The 18,751-nt window shown below is 39.1% G+C and overlaps 2 protein-coding genes across 2 annotated transcripts; both read right to left on the reverse strand.

The window, feature by feature from the left end:
* Positions 1-453: 453 nt before the first annotated feature.
* LOC108678403 (sphingomyelin phosphodiesterase) lies at positions 454-8,524 on the reverse strand. The gene is made up of 9 exons (XM_018166818.2): positions 8,350-8,524; positions 7,887-8,067; positions 7,403-7,515; positions 5,261-5,433; positions 4,675-4,878; positions 3,519-3,689; positions 3,212-3,404; positions 2,252-2,436; positions 454-1,786 (listed from the first exon to the last, which is right to left on the reverse strand). The coding sequence occupies exons 1-9, from the start codon at positions 8,521-8,523 to the stop codon at positions 1,663-1,665; spliced, it is 1,518 nt and encodes a 505-aa protein (XP_018022307.1). The 5' UTR covers position 8,524; the 3' UTR covers positions 454-1,662.
* A 631-nt stretch (positions 8,525-9,155) lies between these two features.
* On the reverse strand, positions 9,156-16,344 carry LOC108678400. The gene is made up of 3 exons (XM_018166816.1): positions 16,183-16,344; positions 14,107-14,222; positions 9,156-9,407 (listed from the first exon to the last, which is right to left on the reverse strand). The coding sequence occupies exons 1-3, from the start codon at positions 16,253-16,255 to the stop codon at positions 9,156-9,158; spliced, it is 441 nt and encodes a 146-aa protein (XP_018022305.1). The 5' UTR covers positions 16,256-16,344.
* Positions 16,345-18,751: the final 2,407 nt, after the last annotated feature.

Genomic DNA, 18,751 nt, shown 5'->3' on the forward strand with positions numbered 1-18,751 from the left:
ATACATTTTTATTGTACAAATGATGATCTCAATGAAAGAGAGTTATCATTTATGGTGTAATTTATATGTTTTTTCATCATTCTCTGCAGCACAACTGCACCACATATCCTATCATCTTGTATAGTTAATTAGAACCTCAAGTTATTAAGAGGCATATTCTCTATATTCTCTACTCAATTATTATCTTATATAGCAATATCCTCGTGTTAATTATAGGCATGTCTCAGTAGTATTTATATATCATATCAGCCGCTGGATCCTAATGATTTGGTTCTAGCAATATTTTCTATAAGCTTGGTATTACGAACGTAGTTGTAGCTCAAGAATTTTATAACGCGGTTACGATTTGATAGTAATGAAAGATCTTTAAACGGTGTACAGGACAAAAAATGTACAAAAAATATTTTATTTGTTTTCTATTGTGTGCTTTACAGAGAATCAATGGTATGAACTTTATTTGATTTAAAAAAAATCTGTCTTGCTATCTTGTCCAAGTAATTAAGCCGATGGAACTGTTTTGATTTCTTAGATTGCTATAAGAAAGCTGAAATGATTATGGAAGATATGAAACACACCCTTATATCAACTTTCAATGGCGAAAAATTCATAGCTAACAGACTCAGACTAACATTTCAAATAGACAATCCCTGGGCATTAATTGGAATAGAGAATCCCTGAAACTTAACAATTTTCATATCAACTCATATTTTCTGCCATCCAAAAAATTCTCAAATCAAATTCATCCTGACTGAAAAATCAAGACTTACTGCAATTCTCAGATAATATAAAACCGCAACATGACCTCCTAATGAGAATTCGAGGAACCATTACATTTTGAAACTAAATTACATATTCAATTTTAATTCACAATTATTCATTTTTAACTCACATTTTTTTGTGCAACTACTGTTTCTGTAACTGTCATGACCTTAGGTCTAGTAAAACATTTTCCGATCCAGTTTCCTGGACACTCACTATAGGACTTATATCCTGGACACGCAATAGGACTTGTATCCTAAATAAGCACTAGAACTTGTACTTGAGGGCTAGTAACAAAGTTTTGGATACATTTTCCTGGACACTCAATAAGACTCATATCCTGAACACGCACTATAGGACTAGTAGATTCATTAACCGCTTAATCAGGTCGTTAATAATATTTCTTAATCGAATGTAAATTTTACGGAAGAAACATCTGTTCAAACCCACATTCAACAAAAAAAGCTTGCCCCCACTTGATTGAAATTCAAAGATAATTGTTAATGTGTGATACATTGAAAATATAAATTTTTATAGACATATGAAAGTATATTGGATTTTGATTTTTAATTCAAACCCCTGTTTTGCAATGTCATAGAATTTTCCTACTCTAAATAAACTTTCAGATAAAAAAGAGTTACAATAGGCCGCGATTAACAACTATATACTTGTAAAATAGAGTATCAAACAAACACAAACATTAATATACATATTGCATGTAATGATGAACCGCAGAGTGGCATGCCCCTCTTATGGTGTACCGTACATTTTGTAAGACTTGAGGTAAAATAATGTACATCTTTATTTAAACATACTTTGAGGGATCATCAGAAATTTATTTAATTAACAAGCTATTGAAAACTTATACTAATATAATGTATTGATAAATTTAGATATTAGATATTATCGTGAATTTTTGCATTTTCTAGGCAGAAATCTGTCGCTCTCCACCATATTGCAGACAATAACTCGTCTGCAGCTCTTGTCGCATTCGTCCTTCAGAACGTCGCTCATCTTCACAGCAAATCTGTGGCAACAAATATAGGGAAGACTTCTGTATAAATACTTCGACGAAAGACAATGACTAATAAATCTTGTATCGTGCCGCTAAGTAACTCAGAATAACTGAGAAACTACGGTTGAAACGGTTACAATTAATAGAATAGCAAATTAATAAGTACCGGTATATTGGATTTTACACGGATATAATCTTATTTACAAAACTTTTCTCACAACAAAACTGTCAAACTAACATTTATAAAAAAAATGTAAGAAACTAATGAAGTTGATGGAAAAATTGCTAAGTCAGGATCAATGTTTAGGCTATAATTATGTATGACTTGAAAGTTCTTATATTTGACTCGGTCATGAAACCCTTTCTTTGATATTTTTCAGCGTCACGCCTAAGGTTTCCAAGTCCTCTCAGTGAGATGATTCCCTAATTTATATTTAAAAGTTCTAGGCAAGTCAAGTAATCTTTTAAGTTACTCACGCATGGAATTTCCGTGTAAGTTCAGGATCTTTGTCCATCCTGCGGACGAGGTCGTGCCAGTCCGGCGCCTCGAGCGTCCGCAGGCTGAGGTCCCTGCGGGCGCTGTACAGCAGATGCCACGTCACGTCGTCGTGGGCGTTCGCCGCCGTCAGGTTCAGGAAGTAAGTGTTCGAGTCAAGCACCGCCTGAGTAATATGTTCGCATTTATATATAATAATTATTCACCGAAATGCATTAAACTGTATAAATATATATGTCTAAGATTTGATATGATCTTTAAAATCCAAAATGCAGCGGAACTTCAGGGGAGCAGAACTTCAGGAGTTAAACTTCACTGTAGCTGGTCGTACCATGGCATCCGCCGGCTCAACGCCTCGGAGCGGGACAGTACTGTATTTTCAAACTTCGAGAAAGATAGTTCCAGAAAGGATGACGTAGCAGCCGGCCGAAGCCGGCTACTGTCACGGGAGCTCAGCACAAGGAACCTCTTGCCTCAACAGTTAGAACAGAACTCCACAGTACGATCAACTAGTACTACCATTAACAAATGACAACGGAAATGTATTCTTCTGCTAGCGCGGATTAGTTGAGTTTCTTCATTTCAACTAGACTAGATATTGTGTCTATTTGCGCATATTATGTGTCTATTGCGGAAATTGCAGTCTTTGGGAATTGACAGCAATTTACTCAAATGGATCAGAGATTTTCTAGTAGGGAGACGACAACGTGTCAGTAGTAATGGGTCCGTATCAGACTGGGCTTCAGTGCGCAGAGCAATAAGTCCAGCAGCTATCTCTATCAATCGTCAGTTACGGAAAGATCGGGTTCCAAAGGCCGGATCCCTTGTGAATCAAGTCACGAAAAATTCAAGAATCGGCAACAGGACATGGGCCTATTTCTTCAGTGCCGACACTTCTATTCTATATCATTTGATATGCTGTAATTTGGTCGTGCACTCACTCGTGTCGAGTCAGGATGGCTGCCATCGACATAGAAGAGAGTGTATGAAGGGTTGAGGCGGTGATAGGGCGTGTTGCTGGGGGTGAGGTATTGTACTCCTACGGGACGCTTGGGGTCATTAACGTCATAGTTGAGCAGCACCTCAGTCATGTGACTGTGGCCGTAGAATTGGCCTCTGATCGTCCCAGAAAACCTGGGCCAAAAAATTACAAATTGCAAAAACGTTTTTCGTTCTAGTCAGAGGAGAAATTGCGACTGAAGAATTTGCCAAGTTTCGAAGTTGGTTAAAATGTTAGAAAATATTTACCTAGAAACGATCCTAGAGAATTGGTATCGCCACTGCTCATAGCAGTCGGCATAGAGCGGGGCGATGTGTGCGATGATGTGTACATACTCCCCCTTGTCCTCCGCCTTCTGCAGTTCACGTACCAGCCAGCGGAGCACGTTGCCGGGATCGTTGTTTTTGTACATGATCCACCTGGACAAACGTGGTTGGTTAAAAATTTGCTTCTACAAATTAAAAAAAAAAATAAGCTTGAATTTTAATAATCTAAAAACGCTTAAACTAATAATTTTTTTAAATGGGTTTTCGGCCAACCATTTGTTTACTTAAATTAAAAAGTTGTCCTTGAGATTTATAATTGGAATTTTTTTTTCCCTTCGCATACCTAGGCTCTTCTTCTGAAACTATTTCAAATAATTTAAAATATTCTTCGTGAGATATTTCTGAAATGTTTACCTATGAATGTTCTCTTATTTTCTGAATGTATGTATTGTAATTCAATAATATTAAAATGGATTCTTTCTTCATATATAAGAATATTCGAATGTCTTGCCCGACGCAATGCTCTCAGATTTAGAAGCAGCTCCCAATCATCGTAACTTTTACTTGTAATTTTCGAGACTAGGTGCAGGGATTATCGTACTGGGAACCAATTTGCACTACCACCTCATTCATCTCTGCGCTTTAACGCCAAGCAGTGCAACGTATACTGTATGCGAAAACAATTTTGCAATTTTAAATTCCAACGCTGACATCCCAGTTTTTAAGACTTTGACATCTTTGCAATTTTTAAAAAAAAACTTTGCCTGAACATAGTTCATACTTAAAATTGGCTTAAAAAGTTTAAGATGCCGTTTTTTCCATCAATTTATCTAATATTGATCAATTAAAAATCAATCTATTTGAATTTAGTCGTGTAAATTTATTCATTTCATAGATTATACATACCTTCAGCTGGTTCCCCAAACGCTTTTAATGAGAATAGGTGTCATTTTTGAGCACTCGCTAGGCTTTTGGATTCATATATAATTAACATGCAAATAATCAAATGATAATTACATTTTCAACTTGATTAATCTAATTATGTTCTCAACAGCAAATACAAAAAAATATATATCGGCGGTGAAAGTTAAAATTAGTTAATTTTAGCAATTAAACGAATCCTTTTCAAGACACAAACCAGTTGAATTTATAACAGAAATTTGTGTTGAGCGAGATGATCCTGAATCCCGGTTGGATTAGAACAGAATACGATCCTGATATCCTGGCTTCTGTGGAGATGTTGACGTTGGGCAGGAAGCTCTGCCACTGGTCGGCCATCAAGTTGTACAGCCACAAGTTGCTGAATTTCCGGTTGACTGTGGCGTCCTCGGGTGGGGGAAAACTGTGGAAATGTTGTAAGGTTTTGGTTAATATGATTTAGTCATCCCTCTGCAAAGCGGAAACATAATATTTCTAAAACTGTCAATTGGTTGAGCATTAAGATCCGTTCTAAGCGTTTTTACTCGTGTATGTTTAATTGAACAATCAACTTTCCCATTGCATTGTTTATGAAATAATTATTTCAATTTAAAAGTGTGTTGCAACGTATTCACGGGATTAGAATCCGTTTATCGATCAATAGATTGTTTCAAATTACTTGGCTCGTCTTTGAACAATGAATTCGTCTACTTCACGTACTTAAGATGGAGATAATTGAATTGAATGGATAAATAAACAAGGATATTTTTGAGTGACCAAATCTGCGGATATAAATTATCGCGTACCTGTCTCGCGGAAAAGACTCGTGGTTGCCCAGCGCCCCGACGATGGGGGTGTACGGGAAATATTCTTTAAGAAGCTCTCCTACTTTGTTGATAACTTTAGTGTTCTTCTCACGACTCAGTTTCCAGAGGTCGTGCGCCACGCTGTCTCCGGTGTAGATGATGTAGTCGATGTCCTGGTGAGGGGAGACTGCATCAGAACATTTTGGTTTCTTTCGTACATCGTCTATGGCTCTATGCCCTATGGCGTGTATGTGTCCAGTGCTAATGTGCAAAAAATATGGCCTTATAACGTTTTCGTTCGTGAGTTAACGACAACTAAATGGAAATGTATTCCATATCATGGCAAGAGTAAATTCGCTTAAAACAATATACCATTTAAAAAAAATACAAATTTTCTGTACTGTTTCCACAATCACTGAACGCAATTGACAGAGAATTCTTCAAACCTGGCTTTCAACTATTCGTTTCTGCGAAATCCGTGTTATCTATTTCCTACTTTGAAGTTGAAGAATAAAAATAAAAACTGATTTTTATTTGCAATAATTCACTACACAATGAACCATACAATTGAAATTTCTATAATTAATTCAGGGTTTATTTCTGTACTACAGATTTTGGCTGCCAATTTCCATCTAACGGCTTGAAAATTGCTAGCGTTTTAATCGGCATTGCACTGATTGCAGTTCCACGTTATTGTAGATATGATTTTACTGATTTTTTTTACTATTTTAGCGCGTTTTCTCATTTATGGAAAAAAATGCACTATTCTGCTAGCCATGTCCGTCTGTCTGTCTGTCCGTCTGTCCGCGAATTCACGTTTTCGTCGACGAGAAAATGCATTCTCTGTCACTCACTGCAGTGAGTACTGAGTTATATTTTTTAGATTACTAGCTTCAACGAAGAGTGAAAATTGTCGAAATTTGTGGCAATCTCGGTGCAGGACTGCACGTACGTGTCTCGTTCATTCTTGTCAAGTCCCCGCAAGAAATATTTTAATTCTTTCGAAAAAATGCATTCGATGGGAGACAGAAGAACAAACAACTTTACGATCACATGTCACTCTCAAATTTAACAAATTAAATAAGTGCTTTTTGAATTTTATCTGTGATTTACCGAGAAAATATACATATTACTACGAAAAGTCTTTTTTTTTGGTCAGGTGTATGTCAGTGACTTCGAACATTTGTGGTAATCACGTATTTCCTGTAACATCCTTTCCTCAGCTCGCGCTGCGTTTCTCGGCTGTCTGACCAGCCGTTTAATACTGTCAAACTGTTTAGTTAATATATATTAAGCATAAACCCGTTATCAGCACTTGAATCTTAGTATAAGTCATCCGGTATAGATCCCAGATTTCCTCAATGGAATACAACAGATGCAGTCGGCGCTCGACCGCCTAATCTTCAAACAACGCTCGTTCACTACCACTATATTTCATAAAGAACGTTGAATTCATGGCATGAAACACATTGCAACGGCGCTCTAACTGCATAAACGCCTTGTTTTTTTATATAGACTGTGGCCCTTCAGGGGCAGAGCGTACCTAACTTTATATCAAGGGGCTGAGCGTAGCAACCTAACTTGATATCGAATAATGACCACAGCAGTTACGAATTCAGTAAGCCAGTCGCATTTTTAATCACAGTTAACTGCTCAGCAGGCCAAGTTCTCAATCGCCTTGTACACCTCTGCATCGCCGTCGACACAACCGTTATTTTTGCTTGTATATGAGTAAGATTCACGTTCTGTCGGCTAAGGCTGTCCTTCAGCATATTGCGCATACACAACCGTTATTTTTGTATGGGTATAAAGCAGGACTCACGCTGTGTCGGCGACGGATGTCCTCCAGCATGTTGCGCACATACAGCCGTTATTTCTGTATGGGTATAAAGCAGGACTCACGTTGTGTCGGCGACGGATGTCCTCCAGCATGTTGCGCACATACAACCGTTATTTCTGTATGGGTATAAAGCAGGACTCACGTTGTGTCGGCGACGGATGTCCTCCAGCATGTTGCGCACATACAACCGTTATTTTTGTATGGGTATAAAGCAGGACTCACGTTGTGTCGGCGACGGATGTCCTCCAGCATGTTGCGCACACACAACCGTTATTTCTGTATGGGTATAAAGCAGGACTCACGCTGTGTCGGCGACGGATGTCCTCCAGCATGTTGCGCACCAGAATCTCGGGGGAATCGCACGGTCCATAGTCGCCCCATCTGCCCGCTCCTGCCTCGCCTGTCATTGGTGATCCTGTAAAGGGGAAAATATTCTAACCGAACGTTTTATACATATTGGCATTAGTCCTACAATATAAAGCAGATTAATTAAAACACAAGCATCCGTTTTACATTCTAAAATGGTCATGCAAGATAAGTTATTGTGATAAGATTCCGGAAAAACGAGCGTCTTCTATGTTCTAAAGTCAAATTCTCCTCCCGATCACAGTTTTCCAAACCATGAGCACAAATCGTTTGGATTTACCGTTGACAAATTATTTGTTTCATATTTTGATTAGGTTCTATGTTTTTTTTCTTTAATTTTTGAAAAGATTTCGTTGCACAACTGAGTTTTTTTAATACTTTTTTCCTCGATTTTCGAAAAGATTTCATTGTCCAACTGACCGCTTTGGGCTTGACAGCATATGGGTGCTCCACATTTCGTGCTGGATCCCTCTCTGTAGCTCGGGTCGTAGTGCAGGTCTGCGAGGTGCAGGACTTTCAGGTACGGCCGTCCTTCGTTGCTAAACTCTGTTGATTTTGCTCTCCTGTGTTCAACTGGTATTACTGATGAGACTTTTGGAGCCTGGACAACAGAACATGTCGAAATGAAATAGTATTAAAGGTGATCGCTACAATTTTAATTTATGAATTTATTATTTTTATTTTAGTATCCTGAATATAACAAGCCACAAAATTATAATTTTTTACGTCAAAACTCCGTGGACCAAAACGAGATTCGGGGTCCTCGTGGACCATAACGAGGATTGTGAAAGTTTGATGTTTACTATGAAAAAAGTCTCAAGGGTTCCATCAAGTTGGCTTTAAGACCTAACTAAAATCCAGCAACGAACTAATTTAAATTTACCACATGTTTACGTAGACCCGTGGGCCCAGTGGGAATGGGAACGGGAATATCAACGCTCCAATCCTTGTCCTGGAATTGTAGCCCACAGGGCGGAGTGGGGAAGTAGCTGGAGGTGAAGATGAGTGCACACAACTGAACGTGATTGGCCCTACCACGACGTATGACATACTCCATCACGTCCTGTGGAAAACGTAGGTACATTATTGCAATGGTGCACATTTCCATCAGTTTTATGATTAAAGCTGACGACAGTAAGTTTGGTAATTTTCAGCATTTATTTGATGGTTCCAATCAAACATTTACTTGATAGCCCACATAAATTTTCATTATAGCTCGTTTTCGTTCTTTGCATTATGATTCCTATCATACACCAACTTTTTAGCTCATATAAAGCCTACACTTGTCAGCCAATATTACGCATAGACAGGAATTCAGCATTTACTTTGTTATCAAGTGTAGGCATTATTTTTTATTTAAAAATATTGTATTTTATATTCAAATGTAGGCCCATTCAGCATTTACATTGAGGTTCTTATCAAACACTTACATGATTGCCCATATCAAGCATTTTGTCGATTAATTAAACAATCAATTAGCAAAAGCGAAATTCTTGAAGCAAATTATCAGAAGTATATCTACAAATGAAAGACGATGCAGCGTGACCTAAACACAAATACAAAAACACAGCAGTTTACAATTGCAATTGGATAAGAAATGAAATCATTGTGCGTTATTCCAGTACGCAACTGTATTTGTAATTAATTCGCATCATTGAACTTGATTAATTAATGCTAATTTGATAATTGCTATTGATTAGTCACCTTCTCATTATTTAAGATCCCCGAACAGACGCCAGGCTGTCTGAAGAGAAGCTGCTGGCAGATCGCAATGAGGCCCTTGTAGAAGAGTGCGGTGTCTGTGGTGCTGCGCAGGAACTGGAACAGCGCCTTGACCAGCACCTGGCAAGACAGGCACGCAGGCGTCGCGCCTGGGAACAGTTGCTTGCCCGCTCCTGGCACCCAAGGCGACGTCATTGTGTCCTTCATTACCCCAGCCACCTGAAAGTATTCAACTGTATGGTTATTTATTTATTTTGCCAGGAGCAAGATCTCTCTCTATCTCATGGCCTCAAATCCCATGAGATCTACCACAACTCGCCCGCTGAGGCTGTGCTTGTTTAGGTCCAGACGCAAAAGAAGAACGAACCACTAGGATCCTTTAACAGATCCCCCGCAGACCCCTGCGACCAGCAAATGGCAGACATCATCAAAGCTCTGAGCGAGGTGAAGACCGATGGCGTTGTCTGGCTCGACGGCGACCTAAACCTGCCTGACATCAACTGGAAGGACCAGACAGTGACCGGGAGGCAGTACCCATCCAGAATCAATAAACTCTTCTTGGAGAAGGTCACAGAAATGGGGCTCCTCCAAGTGAACGATAAGCCAACACTAGGCAAGCACATCCTTGACTTATTTCTCACAAATAGACCAAGACTCATCACCAGATCCACCACCATCCCTCCACTTGGGGACCACGACATCGTCTTAGTAGACAGCCATATCAAGGCAGCAGATCGCAAACCCGTAGCTAGAACAGTTAGCGTTTGGAAGAAAGCGGACTTTACCACCATCAAGTCCAAGACAAAGCAGTCTAGCCGTGACTAATGCCGGTCGACCACGCAATCTGTCAACAAACTTTGGACGAGCACCCAAAGTCATCTTGTAGATATGATGGAACAACACGTTCCCATCAAACAGTTGTCTGTTAAGCGCCATCAGCCCTGGATCAACAACACACTAAAAAAAAGAGACAATCCAGACACAAGTATCGCGCGTGGAGAAGGGCCAAAACTAGCAACAGAGTAGAAGACTGGCATCACTTTCAAGTTCTGAAGAAAGAAGCTAGAAGAATCAACAGACAAAGCTACCAGCGATACGTGAAACACCTGCTAGAAGAAGACTCGACAAACTGCCTTTGGAGACTCATCAAGAGCAGAGGCAGTGATACAGTGGGTGTATCCCCTCCCAAACGCAACGGTATCCCCACCCAAACGCAACGGGCTCACATTTAGTGACAGCATGACTAAGGCCGACATACTGAACAATCAGTTCTGCACTGCCTTCACTCGAGAGGACATGACTCACATGCCCGTCTTAGACAGCAGCCCACACCCTACTGTGCCAGAGATTAACATCACAGAAAATGGGGTCTACAAACTACTGGCAAGCCTCAACCCGAGAAAGGCTTCAGGACCAGATGGCATCCCGTGCCGGCTGGTGAGGGAGGTTGCAGAGGAGTTGGCCTCCGCTTTGACTCTCCTGTTTGTGAAATCCTTGGACACTGGCCAGGTTTCCCACGTCTGGGAGCACGCAATCGTCCAGCCTATCATCAAGAAGGGAGACCGGAGCCAGGCCGCCAATTACCGCCCCATCTCTCTCACTTGCATCTGCTGTAAACTGCTCGAGCACGTTAATGTGAGATCTTCGATCACGGCTTACCTAGATGAACACAAGATCCTCACCGACTCCCAGCATGGCTCCGCAGCAATCGGTCATGCATCACCCAGCTAATCCTGCCAGTTGAAGATCTTGCTGCCGAGATTGACCGGGCTGGCCAGACGGACACTATATTACTTGACTTTTCCAAAGCGTTCGACAAAGTACCCCACCAGTGACTGCTACCGAAGCTGGAATTTTATGGCATCCGAGGAAGGGCCAAGCAGTGTATCACCGGTTTCCTGTCTGGACGAACGCAGCAAGTGGTCGTGGGGGGGGAAAAAGTCCAGGGTGGGCCGCGTACTCTCCGGCGTCCCACAAGGCTCGGTGCTCGGACCAACCTTGTTTCTTATATACATCAATGACCTCGGAGAATGAACCAGCGCCAGAGTCAGACTTTTTGCTGATGACACGATCATGTATTCTCGCATACGATCACGACTTGACGCGCAACGACTACAAGAAGACCTAGAAAAGTTGGAAATGTGGGAACAAAAGTGGCAGATATGGCCTTCAACGTTGACAAGTGCCGCCTGCTGTCAGTCACCAGGAAGAGGAATAGAGTGCCCTCTACCTACTCGGTCCATGGACAGGAGCTGGAACAAGTCCCCAGCGACAAATACCTCGGCGTTGAAATATCAGAAACTCTGCATTGGGGGAAACACATGAGGCAACTGCAGCCAGAGCCAACCGGTCCTGCGCGTTCGCCTGTCGAAATCTTAAGGGATGCCAAACACAAGTCCAAGTTCACTGCTATAAAAGCCTCGTACGACCACTGTTAGACCATACATCACCGGCCTGGGATCCGCATCAGCAGCACCTGAGAACCTCCCTTGAGATGATACAACGCAGAGCGGCCCCCAGAATCTGGGAGACTTTAGCCCCACATCCAGTGCCACTGAGATGGTAGCCAGACTTAAGCTGGAAGAGCTCCGTTTGAGGAGAACGGCAGACAAAGCATGCATGCTGTACAAAATGCTGCATCGCCTAGTCGATGTCCAACCTCCTTCAGGACTATGCCAACCAGTCACACGAGCAACAAGGGGGCACCAACAGCAGCTGCAGGTTCCACGCAGCAGAACCGACGTTCACCTACACTCATTTTTTCCGTCGGCCATCAGAATATGGAACTCCCTGAGTGCAGACGTCGTGGCAGCCACATCGCTACCTGCCTTCCAGTCAGCTAAACAAGGCTGGCTGAGGGCGTACCATAACTAAAAAACTAAAACCTTCTATCGCCTGTTTCTCCAACTTACTTATTTTTTTTTTTCTTAAGACGTTACACGTTCTCCGAATTTCGAAACGTTCACCTTGCAATGCCCTCATGTGCGTGCGCGCAACCGTTGGTGGGGTTTTTCTTCAATTATGGAGTATCCACCTTATTATTATGAATATTAATATGAATCTGTTTTCAATTGTCAATTTGTTAGTAGTAGTAGCGGTTTTAGCATTTATTAGGCCGTTAAAACTGTCGACAATTCGTAACATCGCATAATTTTCACAGATTGTTACGGTCTCGATCACGCGACTCACTGCTCCAATTTTGCCTTGCTTAATTAACCGCCCGGCCTCCTCGCCGATTCTGACCAGAAACTGGCGCACAGAGCTGGGATCGCCCGTACCTCTCTGCTGCAATAGGAGCTGGACTCCGAAACGTTTTCTCTTATAAAGATATGGTGAATTTTTGTGGTATTTTCTTTGCTTTTAAATTCCTCTCTGCTGCAATCCTGATACTCTGAACTGTTATCACTACAATCACGTATGATTTATAGTTTACTAATTGATTATACATGTTTTCTATGATCTTACCCTCACGATGGAGCTGGGCACTTGAACGTTTTTCTCTTATAAAGAGGAGAGGGGCACTGAAACGTTTTCTCATATAATGAGGAGCCGGGCACAAACGTTTTCTCTTATAATGAGGAGCTGGGTACTTAAACGTTTTCTCTTAAAGAGAGGAGCTGGGCACTGAAACGTTTTCTCTTATAAAGAGGAGCTGGGCACTGAAACGTTTTCTCTTATAAAGAGGAGCTGGGCACTGAAACGTTTTCTCTTATAAAGAGGAGCTGGGCACTGAAATGTTTTCTCTTATAAAGAGGAGCTGGGCACTTGAACGTTTTCTGTTATAAAGAGGAGCTGGGCACTTAAACGTTTTCTCTTATAAAGAGGAGCTGGGCACTGAAACGTTTTCTCTTATAAAGAGGAGCTGGGCACTGAAACGTTTTTTCTCATAAAGAGGAGCTGGGCACTGAAACTTTTCTCTTATAAAGAGGAGCTGGGCACTTGAACGTTTTCTCTTATAAAGAGGAGCTGTGCACTTAGACGTTTTCTCTTATAAAGAGGAGCTGGGCACGTTTTCTCTTGTAAAGAGGAGCTGGGCACTGAAACGTTTTCTCTTATGAATAGATGTTGAATTTTTTTCTGATTTCTTTACTTTTCATTTCTTGGTTAATTTTTTATTTGAGCAATTAAGTGATCTTGATACATGGACAACAGTTGTACCATTTTTGCCGGTAACCTTGCTAAATTTAAGAATGGACGTCGTTGGTCTTAATTAAATGATTGATTATCAAATGGCAGAGTTTTCACCATCAATTGCACTACCTGGAGAAAAATATTTCTAAATATAGCCCTCAATATATAAAATAATTTTTAGGATCATAACTGAAAAGTATTCGTTCATTATTATTTCATGGTTGATTATTAAATTTCCGACATTATATAATTCGCTGTTTGCTTGTGGACGCGGGTTTTGGGATAATAATTATTTGGATAAGAGGAAAGATTTTAGTTCCGATAAACTCTTGTTGTGGGAGAATGCACGAATATATTTTAAAGTGTAGAAAATTTTATTCCCTGATTTACCTGGCTGATTATCATGACAGGATTCTTACAGTATTTATGAGATGCAAACAATTCGAGCATGGCAGACACTTTTTCCGTTCCAGTGCAAAATTTAGCTCAAGGTTTGGATGTGGTGTGCGAGACTAGACCGAGTTTCGTTGATGTGCAGTTGTTTTGTTGATATGAACGCATATTTCGAGGAGTTCTTCTCAGTTTAAGAATAAAGGCTAAACCAAAAAAGTTGCATAAAACATTTTACTGAATTTATCTAGGACTTCTATTCAGTAAAATGTTTTATGCAACTTTTTTGGTTTTAGCCTTTATTCTTAAACTGAACGCATATTATTATATTGGCTATTAACAGCTGTTAAGAATGTTCTTGCATCTAGAATAAAAGTAGGTGCACAATTTATCTTACGTTTTGGATGTGGTGCGCGAGACTGGACCGCGTCTCGTTGGTGTGCTGTTGCAATGTTGACAAAAATTCATCTTCCCTCGCCGGCCCACTCGCCCTCTCCGCCCGCTTGAGCGTCACTGAAATGGCGAGAAATAAATGTTGTCACAGTAGCCGTATTTTTTATGCCCTTAAGAAAAAATGTGTTACTTGTCTTAATGCTAATCGAATGAGCAGGGCTGAGACTGCATATCTTGATAACTGCTCTCGAGGCTGTTTTCTTCACCTTATGTGCATTTGAATAATATGATATATATTTATTATTTTTAATAATAATAATAAAAACGAACAAGAAGATTATCAATAAAAAAACAACCTCTGGTCTTCAATCAAACTTGCATAAAAGAAAAGCTTCTGCCGAACTACTCCAATTAAAATAATATGTGTATAGATATATAATATTCTCTGCGGTACAATTGAACAGTAGAAAAAGCTCGCGATGTTAAGTTTTCACCTGAGACTTTGCTAGAGTTTCCAGTTATGTCTTGACTCAAAATTGAGAAATATTTATTTTTACTATGAGTTAAATGATGCATCTTCAACATAAATTTTGCAGTGAAACCTTACTTCATTTGTATTAAAAACTTGTGTTGAAGCTTAATACCGCCTAAAAATATTCACAGAATCAATCTATTTTCTAATTTTAAATGTTTCACTATTTATGGACTTGTAAAATGTCTGTGTGGTTTTGTATGACTAATTCTATCTCAAATTTCATGTAAATGATTCAATTGATGTAGTTTTTGAGAGCAAGGTCAACCAGTTCCCGACTGCAAAGCTCAATTGCCGAAGGTCGGGCCGAGTAGGGGCCCATTTGTATGGGCAAAAAATAAGGCAGATAATAGTGGCAGCTGCATTTAATAATGATATATTGCCACCTGATCCATCATAGCACCATTCACGTCCGAATTTTACAATTTATAAAGAACCATTGCAAACGAGGTTCTGGAATTCGTGAATGCATAAATTGCACCAGCACATAAAAGCGTTGAATTAGAATAAATTTAAGGATTCAGTACAATAACAACTTCAATATCGAGTATATAAGTGATGGTTTTTCATCAAAAGGACCATGAAGCATAGATCAAAATTGATTGAAGGTATCATTTGAAGCAAGTAAACTGAGCGTCCTTGGGTGTTTACATTTTTACTTGTCATTATACAGTATGCGTTTGCGTATAAGGTTGACTTGCATCCATATATGCAATCGCCTCACATGCGTTCTTTGTCATTTCCAAATTCTTGTTTATGTGATTTTTTTCATATCTTCATGGTCTGTTGTTTGTTAAGCGCAAAAATCATCTCTGAATTTTCTCATTTTTCATTTAAAATTTGACAGTTTAATAGCTATTTTTTACATGTTGAACATTTTTTTCTGATTTGTGTCTTGTCGAAAGTACATTTGTTATTTGTTAAATTAAACATAATTTTTAACAAATTGCATTTATTGATAATTATCTGTAAATAAATTCTATCTCTTAAAGTGTTCAATCTAATCTAAGATCAAAGATCTAATCTAAAATCTACGTTAATTTTTTGCTAATTTTTTCCTTATTTGCACAGAATAATGTTTAATTACCGTCGTCTATTTTTACGGATGCACCTTATGTGCTTCTTCAATATTTTCAGTGAAACAAATCAACTTTCACTAAAGCTACCAGTTCAACCACTACTAATCGCACGACGCAAACCAATATTACATTGCTACATAGATCAGTTATACCATCAGTTGTATGACTTCCCTACCACCAAGTTTGGTTATCAATCGAAACTACAAAGAAACTAATTAAGTCCAAATTAACTGTCTCGAATTATATTAAAAAACGAAGAAACATTTTTAATAAGATTATCATCAATGCAACCAACTGATATAACAACGCCTGAGATAACCCAATCATCTAATTTGAACGAGCTTCAGCCGTGATTTTTATAAAAAAAAGAGATATTATCACTAAACTTCCATATAACAAGCCAAACCAAAGGCACCAAGTATTCAATTGTACCGAATCATAATATTTAAGAACTTTTCTGAGTACTCACCAGCTAATGTTGAAGTCATCAGAACTAAAAGCATCGCTATTGTGCAACTTGAACTGCCGTGCAGACGACACATTGTTTTGGATGTTGACAATTTCCACTAGAAAATTTTATGTGTCAAACTTGACCAGATGTATTCGAACTATGAATTGGAAGAACGGACTGCATAAACCTGAAAATATACGTAAATTGAACTAAATTCTTTAATAACGCGATTCATTTCTCTTCAATTTAAATGTCAAGATAGGACTATTACAACCCCCGAACAATGTCAGTTAATGATTGGTAACGACAGTAAATTTAAGATTGTCAAAAGTTTCCGTCAACTTTTCACGTTTGATCCTGCATTTCCTGCAGCGGTCTTCCTTGAATTGAGACTCAAGTGCGTGAGGTGTTTCATGTGCCGCTATTTAATTCTCATCCAGCATATCTTGTCATCGCGGGTGGAAGTGAACGCTATTATAGCATATTTTCATCGCGGGTGGAAGTGAACGCTGTTATAGCATATCCTGTCATCGCGGGTGGAAGTGAACGCTATTATAGCATATCATTTCTTCGCGGGTTGAAGTGAACGTTATTATAGCATATCCTGTCATCGCGGGTTAAAGTGAACGCTATTATAGCATATCTTTCCATCGCGGGTTTAATTGAACGTTATTATAGCATATCATTTCTTCGCGAAGCATATCCTGTCATCGTGGGTTGAAGTGAACGCTATAATAGCATATCTTTTCTTCGCGGGTTGAAGTGAACGTTATAATAGCATATCTTTTCATCGCGGGTTGAAGTGAACGTTATTATAGCATATCCTGTCATCGCGGGTTGAAGTGAACGCTGTTATAGCATATCTTTTCATCGCGGGTTGAAGTGAACGTTATAATAGCATATCTTTTCATCGCGGGTTGAAGTGAACGTTATAATAGCATATCCTTTCTTCGCGGGTTGAAGTGAACGTTATTATAGCATATCCTGTCATCGTGGGTTGAAGTGAACGTTATTATAGCATATCCTGTCATCGTGGGTTGAAGTGAACGCTATTATAGCATATCCTGTCATCGTGGGTTGAAGTGAACGCTATAGCGGGTTGAAGTGAGCGTTATTATAGCATATCCTGTCATTGCGGGTTGAAGTGAGCGTTATTATAGCATATCTTTTCATCGCGGGTTGGAGTGAACGTTATTATAGCATATCCTGTCATCGCGGGTTGGAGTGAACGCTATTATAACATATTTTAATCGCGGGTTAAAGTGAACGTTATAATAGCATATTCTTTCATTAATGTATTCAGTAAATGGATAATAAATTTAATTCTGTTTGATCACGTGAAAATCAATATTTTCTGCCACAGTACCCAGCGGATTTCTGCTGCATTATTTGAGTTCCTCCATTTTTTTTTTAATTTTTAATATCAAGGTGTTAGATTTGTTCATGCGACATTTTTTATATTTTTAATTATTATCATCGGCTTCAATGCAGTTGATGAGACAGAAACAACTTTTATTTCACTAATGTTCACTGTTAATATTTATTTATATATAATATTTTTGTTAACGACAATATTTGTTTTTTTTTTCAGGCGCAGAGAGAGAATATGTTTCTTGTCTTCCTCTTATGACATCGATTTCTCTATCTTTTGACGGCCACATTCATGTTCTCTAGACATGTTCTTCTTCTTTGACTTACATAAAGTTACTTTGTCTTACAGATCACAAGTTTTATTGATGTTTATTGTTGCATCACAGTCTTATTTACCTTGAACAGAAGCAGCTCTACGGCTTTCATTACCGCATTTTAGGTAAGCGCTGGATGAGATGACATTTTTTAGTCAAGGTTGTTAGTCGAAAAGTCGAGCTCACTGGAGTAGCAAAAAATATGAGTTATGAGTTAGTTATAAAAAATTAGCTATTAACTGATTGATTCAAGCTGCTCGCCACATCAAGGTATTTTGGTATATCAAAACATCAGTCAAAAATTGCAGTTAGTGGATTGTCCTAAGCTAATTGTTATGGCCCTTGCAAGTAATTAAAGTACCCTACATCACATGATTAAGTCTTGTCGTACGCCACAGATCTGTGACACGTTGAAAAGAAAAAAGGCAAAGATGCATTTTAAACGTCAACCGTTGATGCCACAGGGAACCTTTTTTAATTAATTTAATTTCATTCCTGTGTTCAGAAATCTCATGGTACCGATAAATAAATGCTGAAGAATTATCTTATTTTGAGTTTAGGCTGTGTTTTGAGGAATGTTAATGGGATGCCATAGCTCGAACTGAGCTCTGATTACTTTGAGTATTACTTAGTATCACTTTTGAGGATGAGTGTGGTTTATTAGTTAAAGTTTTATAACTATCTGAGAAATTTTGACTGTTTATTTATGCCGGCGAATTATTTTCGAAATTATCTAAAATCAGCTGCATTGCTAAAGTAAGAATTTAAATCTTCACAGAATTTGGAAATCGACACGTCACTACTTCTACCTACTACTCACTCTAATTTCATTCTGATTTTCCTCTGGAACTTTTTAATTTTTATATTCATGAACGTTTTTGCGTTCCTAACACTTTTTCTCT

Source organism: Hyalella azteca, unplaced genomic scaffold (assembly GCF_000764305.2).
Source record: "Hyalella azteca isolate HAZT.00-mixed unplaced genomic scaffold, Hazt_2.0.2 contig16722, whole genome shotgun sequence".
NCBI classification, from domain to species: domain Eukaryota; kingdom Metazoa; phylum Arthropoda; class Malacostraca; order Amphipoda; family Hyalellidae; genus Hyalella; species Hyalella azteca.

Excerpts from the sequence above, each read along its gene's own strand:
- LOC108678403 (XM_018166818.2), bottom strand. The coding sequence starts at position 8,523 with ATGGAGTATGTCATACGTCGTGGTAGGGCCAATCACGTTCAGTTGTGT. Across the intron at positions 4,879-5,260 it reads GAGTCTTTTCCGCGAGACAG|TTTTCCCCCACCCGAGGACG; the intron begins GTACGCGATAAT and ends ACATTTCCACAG. Across the intron at positions 3,690-4,674 it reads TTCTGTTATAAATTCAACTG|GTGGATCATGTACAAAAACA; the intron begins GTTTGTGTCTTG and ends ACGTTTGTCCAG.
- LOC108678400 (XM_018166816.1), bottom strand. The coding sequence starts at position 16,255 with ATGTGTCGTCTGCACGGCAGTTCAAGTTGCACAATAGCGATGCTTTTA. Across the intron at positions 14,223-16,182 it reads GATGACTTCAACATTAGCTG|TGACGCTCAAGCGGGCGGAG; the intron begins GTGAGTACTCAG and ends TCGCCATTTCAG. Across the intron at positions 9,408-14,106 it reads TCGCGCACCACATCCAAAAC|GTGGCTGGGGTAATGAAGGA; the intron begins GTAAGATAAATT and ends GAATACTTTCAG.